Source organism: Eublepharis macularius, chromosome 5 (genome assembly GCF_028583425.1).
Source record: "Eublepharis macularius isolate TG4126 chromosome 5, MPM_Emac_v1.0, whole genome shotgun sequence".
NCBI classification, from domain to species: domain Eukaryota; kingdom Metazoa; phylum Chordata; class Lepidosauria; order Squamata; family Eublepharidae; genus Eublepharis; species Eublepharis macularius.
Window position 1 is genome coordinate 32,673,322 of NC_072794.1, and position 14,414 is coordinate 32,687,735.

The following is a 14,414-nucleotide window of genomic DNA, read 5'->3' on the forward strand; positions in this document are numbered from 1 at the left end:
AAAACAATGTCCTCCTTTGCTCACTATTAAGAATTTTGGAATTCCCATCTCTCTGCTCGTCCAAGATCAGCACATGACAACAGGAGGGGTCCTTACTTGGATAGCATGTTGCACAAGCTGGACTCTTCCATCTTTGAGGTGAATCAAGCTGACTCCCATCTTCTTCAGTATCTCCAAATGCTCAGGATTGCTGGCCATGAAGTCTCTAGCTCTCAGCGGTGGCTTTGGTCCACTACCAAAGCTCTCCTCCCTGTAAGAGAAGACATTAGCAATATTTTTAAAACTATCAACCAACTGTATATCTGAACTATGCACCTGAGGGAGTGCATGACTACAGCCTTTCATGCATTACCACCAGAAGCCACCAAAGATGCAATGGATGGATTAAAAGACAAGTGGATGCTATCAGGTCGAAAATATACTCTGGTGTGTTTTTCAGCACTCCCCAATTTTATGCCCCGGTATGCAAGCGGGCTTAATTTTGATTCTTCCCTGCCAAACAGATTCTTTGTTGTGCCTACCTCCCAACACTGTTAAAATAGTAATTTACCCCACTCTGCTATCAACATTTTCTTTCATACACTTTCTTCAGTTCTGTGTCTTCCCCCAACCCAAATATAATAATAATAACAACAACTAGACACTAATTTAGACAGATTAGAGCCCCACTCAGAGTGATGGGAAAAGGTCAGTGTTATTACTATTCCCACACCACAGCAGGGGAGCTGGGGCAGAGCGATTTATCCAAGGCCACCTGCTGAATTCATGGCAAGAGTGGGATTCAAACCAACAGAGTGCTGATTTGCAACCCAATCACTTAACAACTATAGTACCAGCAGCTCCTTCAGCAGCAGCTAGCACTCAACTAGCTGAATCTGTTTCTTATGCTGCTCAGGTTTCTCCATTGGCTTCTCATCCTGCTTTAAATTCAACACAAATCCTGTCTAACACACAAGACTTTCCAGAGCCTAGCTTCTAAATTTTACCATTCCGCCACTCACAGACTCACATTTTTTGTCTCTGTCACACCAAAACTCTCCCATTGCTCCTGGCACACAAAGCTTTGAGTACTCCCCCTCTTCTTTACTTACTCCATGCAACTACACCAGCCACTGTTCAATCCTGACCCCTTTTTCTTAGAATAGATTTAAAATGAAATATTAGCCACCCAAGAAAAGCTTACCAATGTGGCATTCCACATGCATCGTGTGTCTTAGTTAAGCTGGCTGCCATACTTAGAGGCATAACCTTAGGATCCATACCATGACCCACTGGCACACCAAGGGTGCACGTACAACTAACTCTCAGAGATCTGTTTTAAAAAAGGGATGCTGGCCAGATGCAATGCCAAACAAGTACAATTCTCTGACATGCATGGCTAAGCTTAAGTCAGGCCTTAATTTCTGTCCCTGTCCCTTACAGCCGATTTCATGTTTCTACAATTTAGGTAAGTTCTTTGGAATAGGTACTTCTAACATATTCCAATTATGTGCTGTGTAAGTAATGTGGGAGTAGGGAAAAAAGTGAACACATAATCCTTTTCTTCCTTATAATAGGTGGCTGCTTTTAATAAACTCAAACAAGAAATTGCTGGTTGATTTCATAAATCAGTTTCTGCACAGGTCATTTTGTTACATCAGAAGCAAGCGGAATACCGCCTCCTTTCTTGCACGTGGCTAACAAACATGAGCATCAAGTGCATGCGAAAGAAGCAAAGGCAACCTGCTGTACATTTCTTTTTAGTCACACACACACACACACACACACACACTCGAGGATAACAAAACATATATAATTAAACAAACATCTTACGCTCGGGATACACCCCTAGGACAGCTCTTGTCTACCACATTTTTCAGAGGTTCCCTGATGCTCTGAGCATACATGGGGTCATTTGGAAAGAGAATCTGGGTGTTGGGGCATGTCCAGTCAAAGTTACTATCATCCAGTTCTGTATATTCTGTAGTCTATAAAGGAAAGAGAGTAGGTGGTATTTGTTCAATTTAGCTGTATTCTCTTGGCCATAAGCCATCTCAATAGACAAATCTGAACAATTAAACTTCAAGTATATTTAAAAGCAGACCAAGCATGAGCTGAAGTGTTCAACACTTCACAATTGACCATGTTTACCTGCAAAAATGCATAACTTATTATATTTACACAAACATTAAAGCTATTCAACCTTCTGCATAACCTCGTCAAAATATACGCAAAGTCTCTTTATTTAGGAAGAGGAATCCCAGATACTTGAAAGGCTATGCACCATTAGGAAGTGGGTGCTTACCTACAATGGTGCTCACACCACAATAAGTCCATTGTGGTATGATGACATGCCCTTCAACACACAACCCCAGCAGAAAACAGCCCCAGATGTTAGGCTTCCAATGCTAGAGCTGATTGTTTAAGGTCAATTTTCCTGAACTTCAGCAGTTTTGCCACATAGAAAAGTTCAAAGTATAAATGACCAAAATAAACAAGCTGTAACAGAGACAGAGCAAAACGAAAAGAAAAAGATAAAGGTACAACGTACGAGAGCACAGAGTTCAGAGCACTCTGGGGCTGTTGGCCAGAACTATGCTGTGTATTGTTATTATGGTGGACATTCTCCCATCCTGCCACTCCACCACAGAAGCTATTTATTTATTAAAATATTTATATCCCATCTTTTCTTCTGACTCAAGTTTGAAGCCTTCCTCCAATTTAAGGAGCCTTTCTCCAAATTATGTGGCTCTTCCATTGGTGCAAGAGTCACACTGGAGGAAGGCTCCTTAGGGTGGAGGAAGGTTTGATTCAGCCCATTATATATTACTGAGGGTTGCTGCAGAGGTCACATGTTCACATGCAATGTATGACTCTCTCTATGCACACTTGCACTTCAGGGAGCCAGGCAAACCCCCATTTTCTGCAGCATGGTGGGAGGGGAAGACAAGCGTAATATATGGAAGACACTGATATCTATATCTATAACCAGTGTGTACCCATTTTGGCTGTTAATTCATGTGTTTGAAACAAAGTGACATAATTGCAACCTGTCATAAAAAAAGAACATTAAATTCCTTATTTCTTAAATATTTTCGACATAATCCATTCTTGTGTAGGCACAGCTGCCTACACAAGAAGCCATCAGCAGGGGGCTCATAACAAAGCATTCTCCCTCTCTCCATCCCCCCAACCACCCTCCCCGCTCCCACATCAGGGATGTGACCTGCTCAGAAGGGCAGGATGGGGTTTCAGGAGGTGACCCATGAATTTCCGCTCCTCCTAACAGTGGTCTGGAGTGCTATGCTGCTGCAGGCCCCAAGTTGTTGGGGTGGAGGATACAGCTCTGTGCTGCTGACCCTTTTTTCATACGAGCAGCTGCGTGGGGATGGGTCGCACCCTTAGAGCTGACCATCTTGCTTTTTTAAAAAAGTATTAAATGGATTTAAGCTTCAAAAACAACACTCACAATATTTTTCCTAGGGGCTGTCTGATTTGTAGTAGACAGCCAGAGAGGTAGTAAATGAGCCTCGGTAGTAAAGATGTAGTCTTCTATATCAAAAGTCAGATCTTCCTTATCAGCAAAGAGCAGGTATAAGTATTTAAACATCTCTGCCAGGAAGAAAGAGTCCATCCTAGTAAGAGAAGGGGAAATTTAGTTTGAATACCAATCCATATGTCATACAAGTAGCAAAATGCAGAACAATACTTCTGAATGAAGCAAGCACTAAGTAAATGTCTGTTAAAGTTGGCGGTAAAACCCTGCACAAACCCTGGTTTCCCCCGTAATATTTTAACACTTTCTTTGGAAAAAATCTAAGTTACAAATTACATCTTCACAGTCATATAGAAAAGTAATTCTGTAACAAGTTAAATAAGTTATTTTAAGGTAGCTTGGGTACTAAAAATGTGTGAAGTTTAATATGCTGGTTAGTTATTGCAAAAAAAAAATCTAGTATGTATATTCCAAATTTCAGCTAACCAAGGCTTTTATATGCAAAAAAATGGAAAAGTACAGTATTGCCGTCAATTGAGGACTGCACTGTGAAAATGATGGAGTCAGCGGAGACAGCTAAACTTGCAGCCCTGATCAGAGATAAACCACTGTCTATCTTTATGGTTAACTGGAAACCCCTTATTGACTTTCTGTGTGAGACCAGGAAAAATGAACTGATGATTTGTGGCTTTGATTTCTAAGAAGATAAATTTGGGAAAAATAAATAGAAAGGGGGCAGTATTGAAAAGTTTAATGTTTGTTAAAATATGAGAGGTGTTATAGAGAAAAATGGAAAATGAAACGTATTATTTTTGTTATTTTCAATCTTTGTTCTTTTTCTCTCTTTGTATTCTTTTTTCTTTACTTTTTTCTTCTATTTCTCTGCCCTTTTTATTGGGCTTTTAATCTTATTAATAAAATAAAAAATATTCCCAAATTTCAGCTGCCCAAACCAAAATTTCTGCCTTTGCAGGGGATGGACTTTTCCGTATCTGTTACCTGTCTTCATGACTTCCAGTACGGACATCCTTCATTGCAGCAAACCCACAAGGTACTCGTGCATATTTATTTAAGTTCTCAATGAGAGTTTTTCCTACTTCTAGGTAGTAAGGATCTCCCGTAGCCTGTTTTTAAAAGCAAATGTTGCATTTAATAAGCAACGTTACTCCAGAAGAAACACATTACATTTACTTGCTAAATATTATTATGGTATTTGACCTAGGTACATACATTTTAAAACATCATACATGCCACTTAAAAAAAAAGTTCACTACATCCAGCCTCAGTGGGAGATGAGAGAATTGTTCAGTACAATAATTCAGAGATACAAAGGTGATAGTCTTCAAATCTCGACTGAATTTTGTTCTTAACCGCAATACATTTTTAAATACAGTTGTGCATTATAAAAAAAATGAAATGATCCTAGAAATATTCCTAACAACAACTTGAGTAGATCATCTTTGCAAAGTCTTAACCCTTAGAGACCAGGGATTAAAATCTCAGGATCATCTACGCTGGGAAAGACCAAAGGTCCATCAAGTACAACTCTAAGTACGTTTAATTCATAAACATTACAAGGGAGACCCATTGACTTCAGTGGGACACTTCTGGGTATACATTCTTAGGTTGCACTGTTAACAGCTCTGTCTTATGCAGAGTTTCTCTAGTCTAAAAAGCCCACGGATTTCCTTGGGCATAGACTGGAGTAACTCCATGCAGGATTGTACAGAAGGTCACCTGCCAAAATGGTCAAATTAAATATTTCTAGGAAGTTCACAAGCAAAGTACAATGGAGACATTTGTCTTCTGCTGCTTGCTCTCTACATCTGGCAATCAGATACAGAGTCTGAATACAGCAGAGACATTTGGCTGCCATGACTACAAGCCCCCATGAAATGGGTAACCCTTTTGAAAAGCCATCTAATTTAGAGGCCATCACCCGCTCCTATTGCTAATGAACTCCATATATTACATTTTGTGCAATTAAGTTTCTATCAATTCTCAACCTACTGCAAATCAAATTTCATTTGATGTGAAGCAACCAGAAATCAAAACGTGGTTCCATCAATTCCTGTTAAAAGATATTAATATACTTCTAGTTTACTTCCTATCCTTTCCCTAGGACTAGGTTTGCCTTGAATTTTAACACACACACCCAAATTCCTTACTTTATACAAAAAATAAGTGCTCTCTGCGAATTCTGGACGTAAAGGATGCTGAGCCCAATGGACCCGGAAGTCTGTTGTGAAAGCCTGAAGGGGACAAGACGACAAAAATATTAAATATTAAATCATAATTCTTTATACAGCACAAGCATTTCAGACACAAGCGATACTGTCGTTTTACAGACTGAGAACCAATGCGGAGAGTAAGTGACATGCTTAATCCATCAGCAGTGGGTGTCAGTCATTGATCTTTCCACCTATCTTTCCTACAGGAGTCCTACTGCATCCCAGACTGCCACGTGAAGGGGGAAAGGGATCAAGTCACCCCTCCTGCTTCCTCCATCAGCACCGTTGCACTGATAGAAGAGAAAGCAGAAGGCAGTGACATCACCTCCTCCCTTCCCAGTGCAGCCCCCCGCGACCCCAGACATAAACTTTCCTGGGTCGAGATGGGAATGCTGAGGGAAGAGGAATGTAGAGAAGAGCCGCGATTTTGCACTCATGGCGTGCTGGATCCAACCGCAGGTTCTGATATTATTCCTCAACCATGACAATGTACGCCAAAAACCCAGATGGACGGTGAGCTGAGGACCAAGCTATGATTTGCCTGGGACACGAGCTGAGTTGACAGAACCCTGACGTGGCAGTTTCCTTCTGGCAGACAAACATCAGCAACTAATGTTCCCGAGTGCGCCAGGGCCCAGTTCCGCTCAGGAACACGACTCAGGGCTCCAGCCTTCTTCCCCACACCATGTTCCTGAGCAGAAACAGATCAGCTGGGGCCGTATTTGCCTCACTGTGGGGCTCCACATGCTGCAGTTTCACAAATAATGTATAGTTGGGCCCTAATAGAGATACAAAAAGGGTGTGCAGAGGTAAAGACAGCGCCTTTCTTGCTGTTCTTCTACTCACACTACTATGGGAGAAGAAAGGGGGGAAAGCCTCTAAGCAGCCAAGGAGGCACAGGTATAAATGGTCACATAACAAATTATTGATCAAGCAGACACTAACAATTCCCTGTAGTGCCTGATATTCATCTGAAACATCTGCCTCCCATCTGCTACTGGTTGCTCTTCGTATTGTCAGTTGGTTGCATTGTTTGTGCTGATTTTGTAAACCAATTTGAAAGACGTTTTATGGAAGAGACAGGTTAAAAACTTCATTAGATGCACACAACATACAATCATCCCAAGATAATGATGAACTTGCAAACACATGCCTACCTCAGGAAGGAAGTTATGCTTTTTTATCACTTGATACAGCATCTCATGAGTTTCTATAGCAGGTCTAATGTCACCTTTCAACACCTAGAACCCAGAGCATAAAAAGGTTAACATTTGCCATGTATCCATACAAGAACATTTAGATAAGAAAGTTTCCTGTCAGAAAGTGAGCTGGTTATACTCTCTCAGTCACAATGTGCTCAATTCTTTGTCTCTCTCTATAAACCAAATACAAGACCAAACTGACTAAACGGACTAAACAGACAGAACAAGCAAAAACTGAGAAACCCTATATCACATTCCCCGATCCAGGCCTTTCTCTTGTTATTTTTTTCCCCTTTACATTTATTTTCTATTTTTATAATTGATGGCTTTGGGACCACTAAGAGCCAAGCTACAAGTGGCGCATTACACGTGGAGAGCACTTGACTGATCCTGCAAGTTTACCTGGGAAATGTAGTTGGAGACTGCTTCCCCTCTCTGTGAGGACAGATAGTTTTCACAGAGGGTTCCTTCCCCCTGCCCCCAAGCTCCTGGAGGAAAACTAGAGTGAGGGCATGTTAGAGCAGCAGCAGATCCCTCTGCTGTCACTGCAGCTGGAGTTTCGCTGATGTGGCGACTTTCTCCAGAGCAGCTCCCTGGGGGCAGGCAGCCCGCCGGACATAAGGCGCCCTGGGAGAGAACAGCAGCTGCCCACCCCCGAACAGTCTTTGGGGGCCCCTGTGTCCAGCGGGCTTGTGCTTGGAAGAATGATTTGTGATGGCTGCTGCTGGCTTCCTCCAGCTCTTCAGCCAGCAAGGGGAGCCTGAAGCTGGCAGGCGGCGAGCAGCAGCAGCAGGAGCTGCTGAGCCTGCCGCCACTGCTGCTACTCAACCAGGGGAAGGAGTCTCCGATTACACTTCCCAGATAAGCTTGTGAGGACCTGCCACGTGTAATGCGTCACTTGTAGCTTTGCTCTAAGTCTTCTAGTCCTTCATAACAGCAATGCCTGGGCTCATAGTGCCACCCAACATTCATGTGGCCTATCATGAGGTGATTATGGGCTTCAAGGAACTACAGAGCAGGTGTGATGAACACAACAGAAAAACCAAGAGATTATTCTTCCTAGACACTCTCCAGGTTTCTAAGATGCACTGTGTTTTTGATTGAAACCATGAACTGGGTTGATTATTGGTTTTTAATTATACATTTCATACAGCTACAGCATCCTAGACACTTTAAAACTACTAGTTTTAGTTGACCTCACAACCACATTAAAAGAATTGTTGTGACTGACTAGCTAGTACATTATAATTAAATAGTATGAAGAGAAAGAAAGTTTAAAAGTATCTGCAGATCTGAAAAATCCTACCTGCAAGCCTGGAAAAAATGCAAGCAGAGAATCCATCCAGGTCCGAGCATTGAGCATTGGTTTGTGTATGTGCACATCAAGGAGGAGTGGCGGCTGGCTAATGTACCTCATTATGGCATCATAATGCTAGAGAACAACATATCCTTGTGAGCTTATACCAAATATACCTGCAAGGTTAGACCTAACCTGCCTACCTCCTCTCCCAATAAATGCAGATACAATGGAAGAAGAAAAAAAGCTTCCCTGTACTGAAATATACTCAACGTAGAGCCTGCTATTCTGCTTTCTTAACCTAACTTTCAAAAACAGTTGAACAAACATCACAGGGATTCATATAGACATGTGTTCATGCATTATTGTTCTTGGTTTAGTTTATCAGTAAAAAGAGTGTTAAAACTTCAGTTTCAATTCTATAGAAAACTGAATCATTCTGTGGGCTGGTGCAGATGCAGTGGTGCTCATCTCTGGACAAGTAACAGACTGGGAGCCAGCAACAGGATTGTTTCTCTTCCCCAACAGAGAATTTCCCCTTCTCACTTCAACCACAATCAATGAGTACATCGGCAGCCATGTTATCGTATTTACTCAAAGACAACTCCAAATATGACAACTCCCCTTTTAAAAAAGGCTATACATAAAAACAGATGGTCTTGAATTTAATTCCATGAAAGCTTCTATGACTGGCCACCCAAAGGTTCTTGCCTTTCAAATATTTCCTTCACTACCTTAAGAAGTGGCTCATCCACCTCTGCGGCAGCGTACTTTGTCAGCCTTCACTGCAGTCAAGATGCACTGGAATGGCTAACTGCAGTAATGGCAGGAGGGAGGAAATTCATTCTGAAGGCCACTTTTGTTGTTGTTGTTGTTACAAAACAGAGCTCTGGAAACTCCTCAGTGGAACAATCTCTGCCTGTTCCATGTCACACAAGCAGGGCTCATTTGGAGCCGGAACGCACAGGAACGACATTCCGGTAGCTCTAAAAAGAGGTCACATGGGTTTTGGCCCCGCCCACATGATTACTTTTCCTCAGTGTGCAAGCCGAGTGGTGCTGGGCTCCAAAGGAAGGCAAGCTGATTGCATTCATTCTGCTCTGCTCTTTTACTTTTGTTTGTGACTTGGGGTGGGGGCAGGGGAGAGAAAATAAGTGAATGCCGAGTGGTGCTGGGCTCCAAAGAAAAGCAAGCTGCTTGCATTTATTCTGCTCTGCTTCTTTACTTTCATTTGTGAGGGCGGGGGGGAGAAAATGAGTGAATGCCGAACGGTGCTGAGCTCCAAAGGAACACAAGCTGCTTGGATTCCTTCTGCTCTGCTTTTTTACTTTCATTTGTGACTGGGGGGGCGGGGGAGAAAATGAGTGAGTGAGTGCAAGCCTAGTGGTGCAGAGCTCCAAAGGAGCGCAGGGTTCTTGGAATTCATACTGCTTTATTTTCATTTGTGACTTGAGAGAGTGAGTGGCTGCAAGCAGGGCTGGCTCTCCAGAGGAGGGTAAGCTGCTTTGAGTTCATTTTCCTTTAAAGAAATACCTGGAGACTTTTGTGGAAAGGGGTCTGGGGGGGGGGTGGATGTTGCCTTCTGACACACTTCTGGTGATGTCAGGGCGTGTGGCATATGCTAACGAGTTATGCTAATGAGTTATGCTAATGAGTTCCTGCAGTTCTTTTTCTAGGAAATGACCCCTGCACACAAGTAAATTACATTCCATGTTACACAACTAAATTTGTCCCCCATTTACATTACTCGAGATTTGAGCCATACATTCCTCACAAACTATCACATCCATAGGTAAAGGAAGAAACATTTAGTTGCACAGTAGTTATTTTTCCGCAGAGGTAGCTAAATATGCCTGCTGTAGCAAGAACAAATAGTCCATTGGTACCTTAAAGATTAACAATTCCATTCTTCTGTAAACATCTGTGATCCCACTTAGTGTTTTCATAACCTGGTTCTGAAAGTGCCATTATCAGAACGTAAGAGCCCTGCTGGATCGGAACAGTATCCAGCATCCTGTTTCACACAGTGCCCAGTTACCCTGGAGGGTCACAGAGGGCAGGGTATTCCCCTGATGTTGCCACCGGGCACTCACATTCAGAGGTACGCTGACTCGATATATGGAGGTTCCCTTTAATCACTGAGGGACTTCTCCTACATGAAGAACTTCCTTTTGTCTGTCCTGAATCTATTGTCCATAAACTCCACTGAGTGTACTCAAGGTCTAGTATTATGGGAGAAGGGAAAAGTTCTCTCAATTCGCTTTCTCCACCCTGCAAATCAATCTGTGAAATATGCTGTTGACGCTTCAGTAATAAACTACTCTACTCTAAAACTGAAGGGCTATGTAATGATTCCAAGTAAATGGGTGCATGTGTCTTTAAATGCTTGGTTTGAGCTAGGTGAAGAGTGGGGGTGAGAGAGGGAAGAGTGAGTGATATGACTGGTTGATGACTGAGAGTGTGGGCGGAGTGAATGCAGTTTGAGATGGACAGTAGAGAGAGCAAAGTTTGGAGAGAGAAGAAAGCAGGCTAGCTGTGTGCTGCCTGAATATGTTGAAGTGTTTATGAGAGAAATATAACCTGTGTGGAACATGAACTGAGCATGTTTGTGAAAGGACACTCAGCCAGGGAAAGGGAGGCCAGCTGTGTGCTGCCTGAGCAGGTTTCATATTTCTGTAAATAAGAGTCAGAGAGGCTAGCTGTGTGCTGCCTGAGGAGTTTTCTGTGAGAGAAATATAGAGCCTAGAGAAAGAGGCTACCTGTGTGTGAAGCCTTACAAGAGATCTGTGTGAATGAGTTTAAATGAAGTAACATTAAGAACTACTTTTATGAAACCAATACACTTCTTGAAAAATAAACATTTATTTTGTTTTGTTATATCCCATTCCTATCCTCAGGGCCACATAGAACCACGAAGAAGCCTGACGCTTAGGAACGTTACCAAAGGGAAAACTTAATTAAAACATATTGGAATATAATATTCCTGGTGGCAGCTAACTACTCAGAGGGTGTAAGGGGAAGATTAAAAGAAAAATCTACCCCCCCCCCAAAAGTAAAGGTCATAACAGGCTATTATTTCATGCTGCTAGGATCCAAAGCAAAATCTTTTACAGTTTTTCCATCCCTGCAGAGAAGAGAATACATGATCCTCTAGCTGGCTTCCAATATACACTGTAGGTTTAATAATATGTAGAAGCAGATGGAATGCCAAATGGATGCCTGGAACTGCACCTTTGATAGGAGAGGGGAGGTGAAACACTACCCAACAAATGTCTGAAGGATGAAGAGCAACGGACAATGTGAGCATCTGAAGAACTCATGGTATACTCATTAACTGCACAGCTGGACACTACAGTCTCATCTGACCTTAAACAGGATTTTAGGTTAAAAAGTACTACTCACTGTGTTAAATCTTTCAAGGAAACTGTCATCTCCGAGCAAGACATAGGCTTTTAATAAATACTCATAGTATGAATCTATTCCTGCTCCAACTCCACTATCTACGAAGATAAAAAATGCAGTTATATGCTTTTAAAGAAAAATATAGCTGCAGCTAGTTTTTGTTACTGTGACACAAACCTTTATTTTGGCAAAATGTTTAGCAAGCACAGTTGAGACTGGAGGATATGCTGAGTGCAATATTACCTTACATATGTATATATTATTGTTTAAACCACAAAGGCGAGCATTTTTTCCTAACAGGTAGATTAGACAAATTTAGGTCACCATGCAAAACGCCTCTCCTGGACTGCATGTCCAGAAGGGCCATGGCTTTGTGGCAGAGCATAAGCTTTGCATGCAGAAGGTCCCAGGTTCAATCCCTGACATCTCCACCTGAAAAGACCAGGTACTAGATGACGTGAACAACTTCTGCCTGAGACCCTGGAAAGCCGTTGCTGGTCTGAGCAGACAATACTGACCATGACAGACCAATGGTCTGACTCAGAATGGGCATCTTCATGTATTCAAGCGCAGTCCCTCTTTTTTAGCACGATATATGATAACAGCCCTGAGCCATCCCAGACTTCTGAGAACTAAGGAATATTTCCTTCAAGCCAGGAGTTTAGCATCCGTCCCAGGCTCGTTGTCATTTGCCCAAGCCAGAGCTAGATGGAGCCAGAGACTGCAGAGTCAGAAAGCTTCATACCTTTTCGGACCCAGTCACCGGTATGAATGTTAATGGTGACGCCCACCAGATTACTGCTGCGTTGCCTTTTCTCCCAAAGAAAATCAAGTGCCTTCCTTGCGTATTCCTGCAGCAAATAAATCAACATCTTTCTAAGAAGTACAGTTTTAGCACAATGATAACTGATGTAAACAACAAGCATATTATTTTCTTCCCTTTTCAAAAAAAAAAAAGTATCTTGTATAACAAAATAAAAGTTTAGAATCCTGTCACTAGGAAGGCAAACATGGTCCTGAGGGCATTAATCAAAATTAGTTCTTGTCCACTCACCAAATTATTCTGCTTGCTACAAATCCCACCTCCACTTGTCAGTGATTCTCAAACCTATGAGTCTCAAACCTATGGGTTGCAACCAGGGATGCTCAGACACCGGCTAGTTTGGGTCATATCCTATTCGCCAGTTGCGAATGGGGAGCTTGTTCTTTGATAACTGGTTTGACTGTTCATCAACCTATCTGCGGCCTCCTCTCAGTGGTGGGAAAATGAAGAGAGGGTGGTAGCACCACATTCTGTTAGCGCTTCATGCTAGCCTGTCTACAATCAGACCCACACTGAGCTCTGACGTAAACAAGCTGCCTTAGACACAATCAGCATGTGCACAAGAAATAGAAGGCTACCTATGGATGTTATGTCTGAGACCCATGATGTTAATGTGGCTCTCGTACAATGATGAGTAATTTCTAGAACTTCTGAAGACACAGTGCCTCTAAGTATTCCTTTGATGTGTGTATTAACTGAATACTTATAGAAATACTAGTAACAAAGCCCATTGTGGGGGAAAATACAATGGGCTCTAGAACGGGGAGGGCAGGAGGGCGGACATTGCCTCCTCCTTTGTAACTGACCCTGGCCGGTGAAGATGGAGGGGGGGGCGGACATTGCCACCTGCACCACTCCTGATCCCAATTGGGCGAAGGGGGAGCGGGCATTTCCATCTGCTCCGCTACTGATCCCAGCCGGGTGAAAGGAGGCAGGCATTGGCTCCTGCTCCGCACCTGATCCTGGCCGGGTGAAGGGGGGGCCAGGCATTGCAACCTGCTCCACTCCTGATCCTGGCCGGGTGAAGAGAGGCTGGACATTGCTGCCTGCTCTGAGCCTGATCCCAGATGGGTGAAGGCAGGGGCCAGGCATCACCACCTGCTCCGCTCCTGATCCCTGCCACGTGAAGGAGGGGCAGGCATTGTCACTTGTTCTGCTCCTCATCCCAGCTGGTGAAGGCAGGGGTGAGCATTGCCACCTGTTTCCCTCCTGATCCCAGCTGGGTAAAAGGGGGGCAGGCATTGCCAGCTGATCTGGGCCCGATCCCGGTGGGGAGAAGGGCGGGTGGGCATAGCTGCCTGCTCCAGGTCTGATCCTGGCCAGGTGAAGGGGGGGGGGCATTGACACCTGAACTGTTCTTGATCCCAGCTTAGTGAAGGGGGGAGGACGGGCATTGCCACCTGCTACCCTCCTGATCCCAGTGGGGTGCAGGGGGGGCAGGCATTGCTGCCTGTTCCATGTCTGATCCTGGCCTGGGCTTCCCACTGTGGCGAGCTCTCTGGAGAGACGAGCTGTCTTGTCTGGGCTTCTCTCCATGGCAGCGCCCTCTGGAGATGCACCAGGGCAGGAAGTGAGTTGTCAAGAACACGGTTAGCCTTTTATATAGTAGGAGTCATTACAATTCCAACAACTGATATAAAGACACTATACTAATACAGCTTCAAGTTACACAAGTAATAATTATTAGCACTTTCAGCAAACCTCAAATACTGATGCTCCTGTGAAGCGGCTTAAAGCAGCGAACTCCAGGATCAAGGTACCCGCACAAGCTGTACATGTGTCAGTCTCTGTTCCTGTTCGAGCCTCAGGACTCCTTACACCAAATTTTAAGTTAACCTATGGGGACAAGCAGCCCAAACCCAACTTTACTATCACAGTGATGGTGTTTTCTGTGAATTCAGATTAAAACACGTGAGGCAGAACACAAGGGCAAACAAACACAAGGAAAAAAATGCTGTACACCAGGGGTTGCCAACCTTTTCTT

At 43.4% G+C, this 14,414-nt stretch overlaps 1 protein-coding gene across 1 annotated transcript in view; it reads right to left on the minus strand.

Annotated features, from left to right (window-relative positions):
* Window positions 1–14,414, minus strand: part of EDEM3 (ER degradation enhancing alpha-mannosidase like protein 3) — a 44,885-nt gene that overhangs the window by 11,637 nt on the left and 18,834 nt on the right. The window contains exons 7-16 of the mRNA XM_054981327.1: window positions 14,132–14,266; window positions 12,353–12,458; window positions 11,608–11,705; window positions 8,215–8,340; window positions 6,864–6,947; window positions 5,644–5,727; window positions 4,475–4,599; window positions 3,449–3,614; window positions 1,813–1,967; window positions 97–250 (exon numbers count right to left, since the gene is read on the minus strand). Coding sequence (XP_054837302.1) covers window positions 97–250; window positions 1,813–1,967; window positions 3,449–3,614; window positions 4,475–4,599; window positions 5,644–5,727; window positions 6,864–6,947; window positions 8,215–8,340; window positions 11,608–11,705; window positions 12,353–12,458; window positions 14,132–14,266 — 1,233 coding nt within the window. The remainder of the gene's footprint in view (window positions 1–96; window positions 251–1,812; window positions 1,968–3,448; window positions 3,615–4,474; window positions 4,600–5,643; window positions 5,728–6,863; window positions 6,948–8,214; window positions 8,341–11,607; window positions 11,706–12,352; window positions 12,459–14,131; window positions 14,267–14,414) is intronic.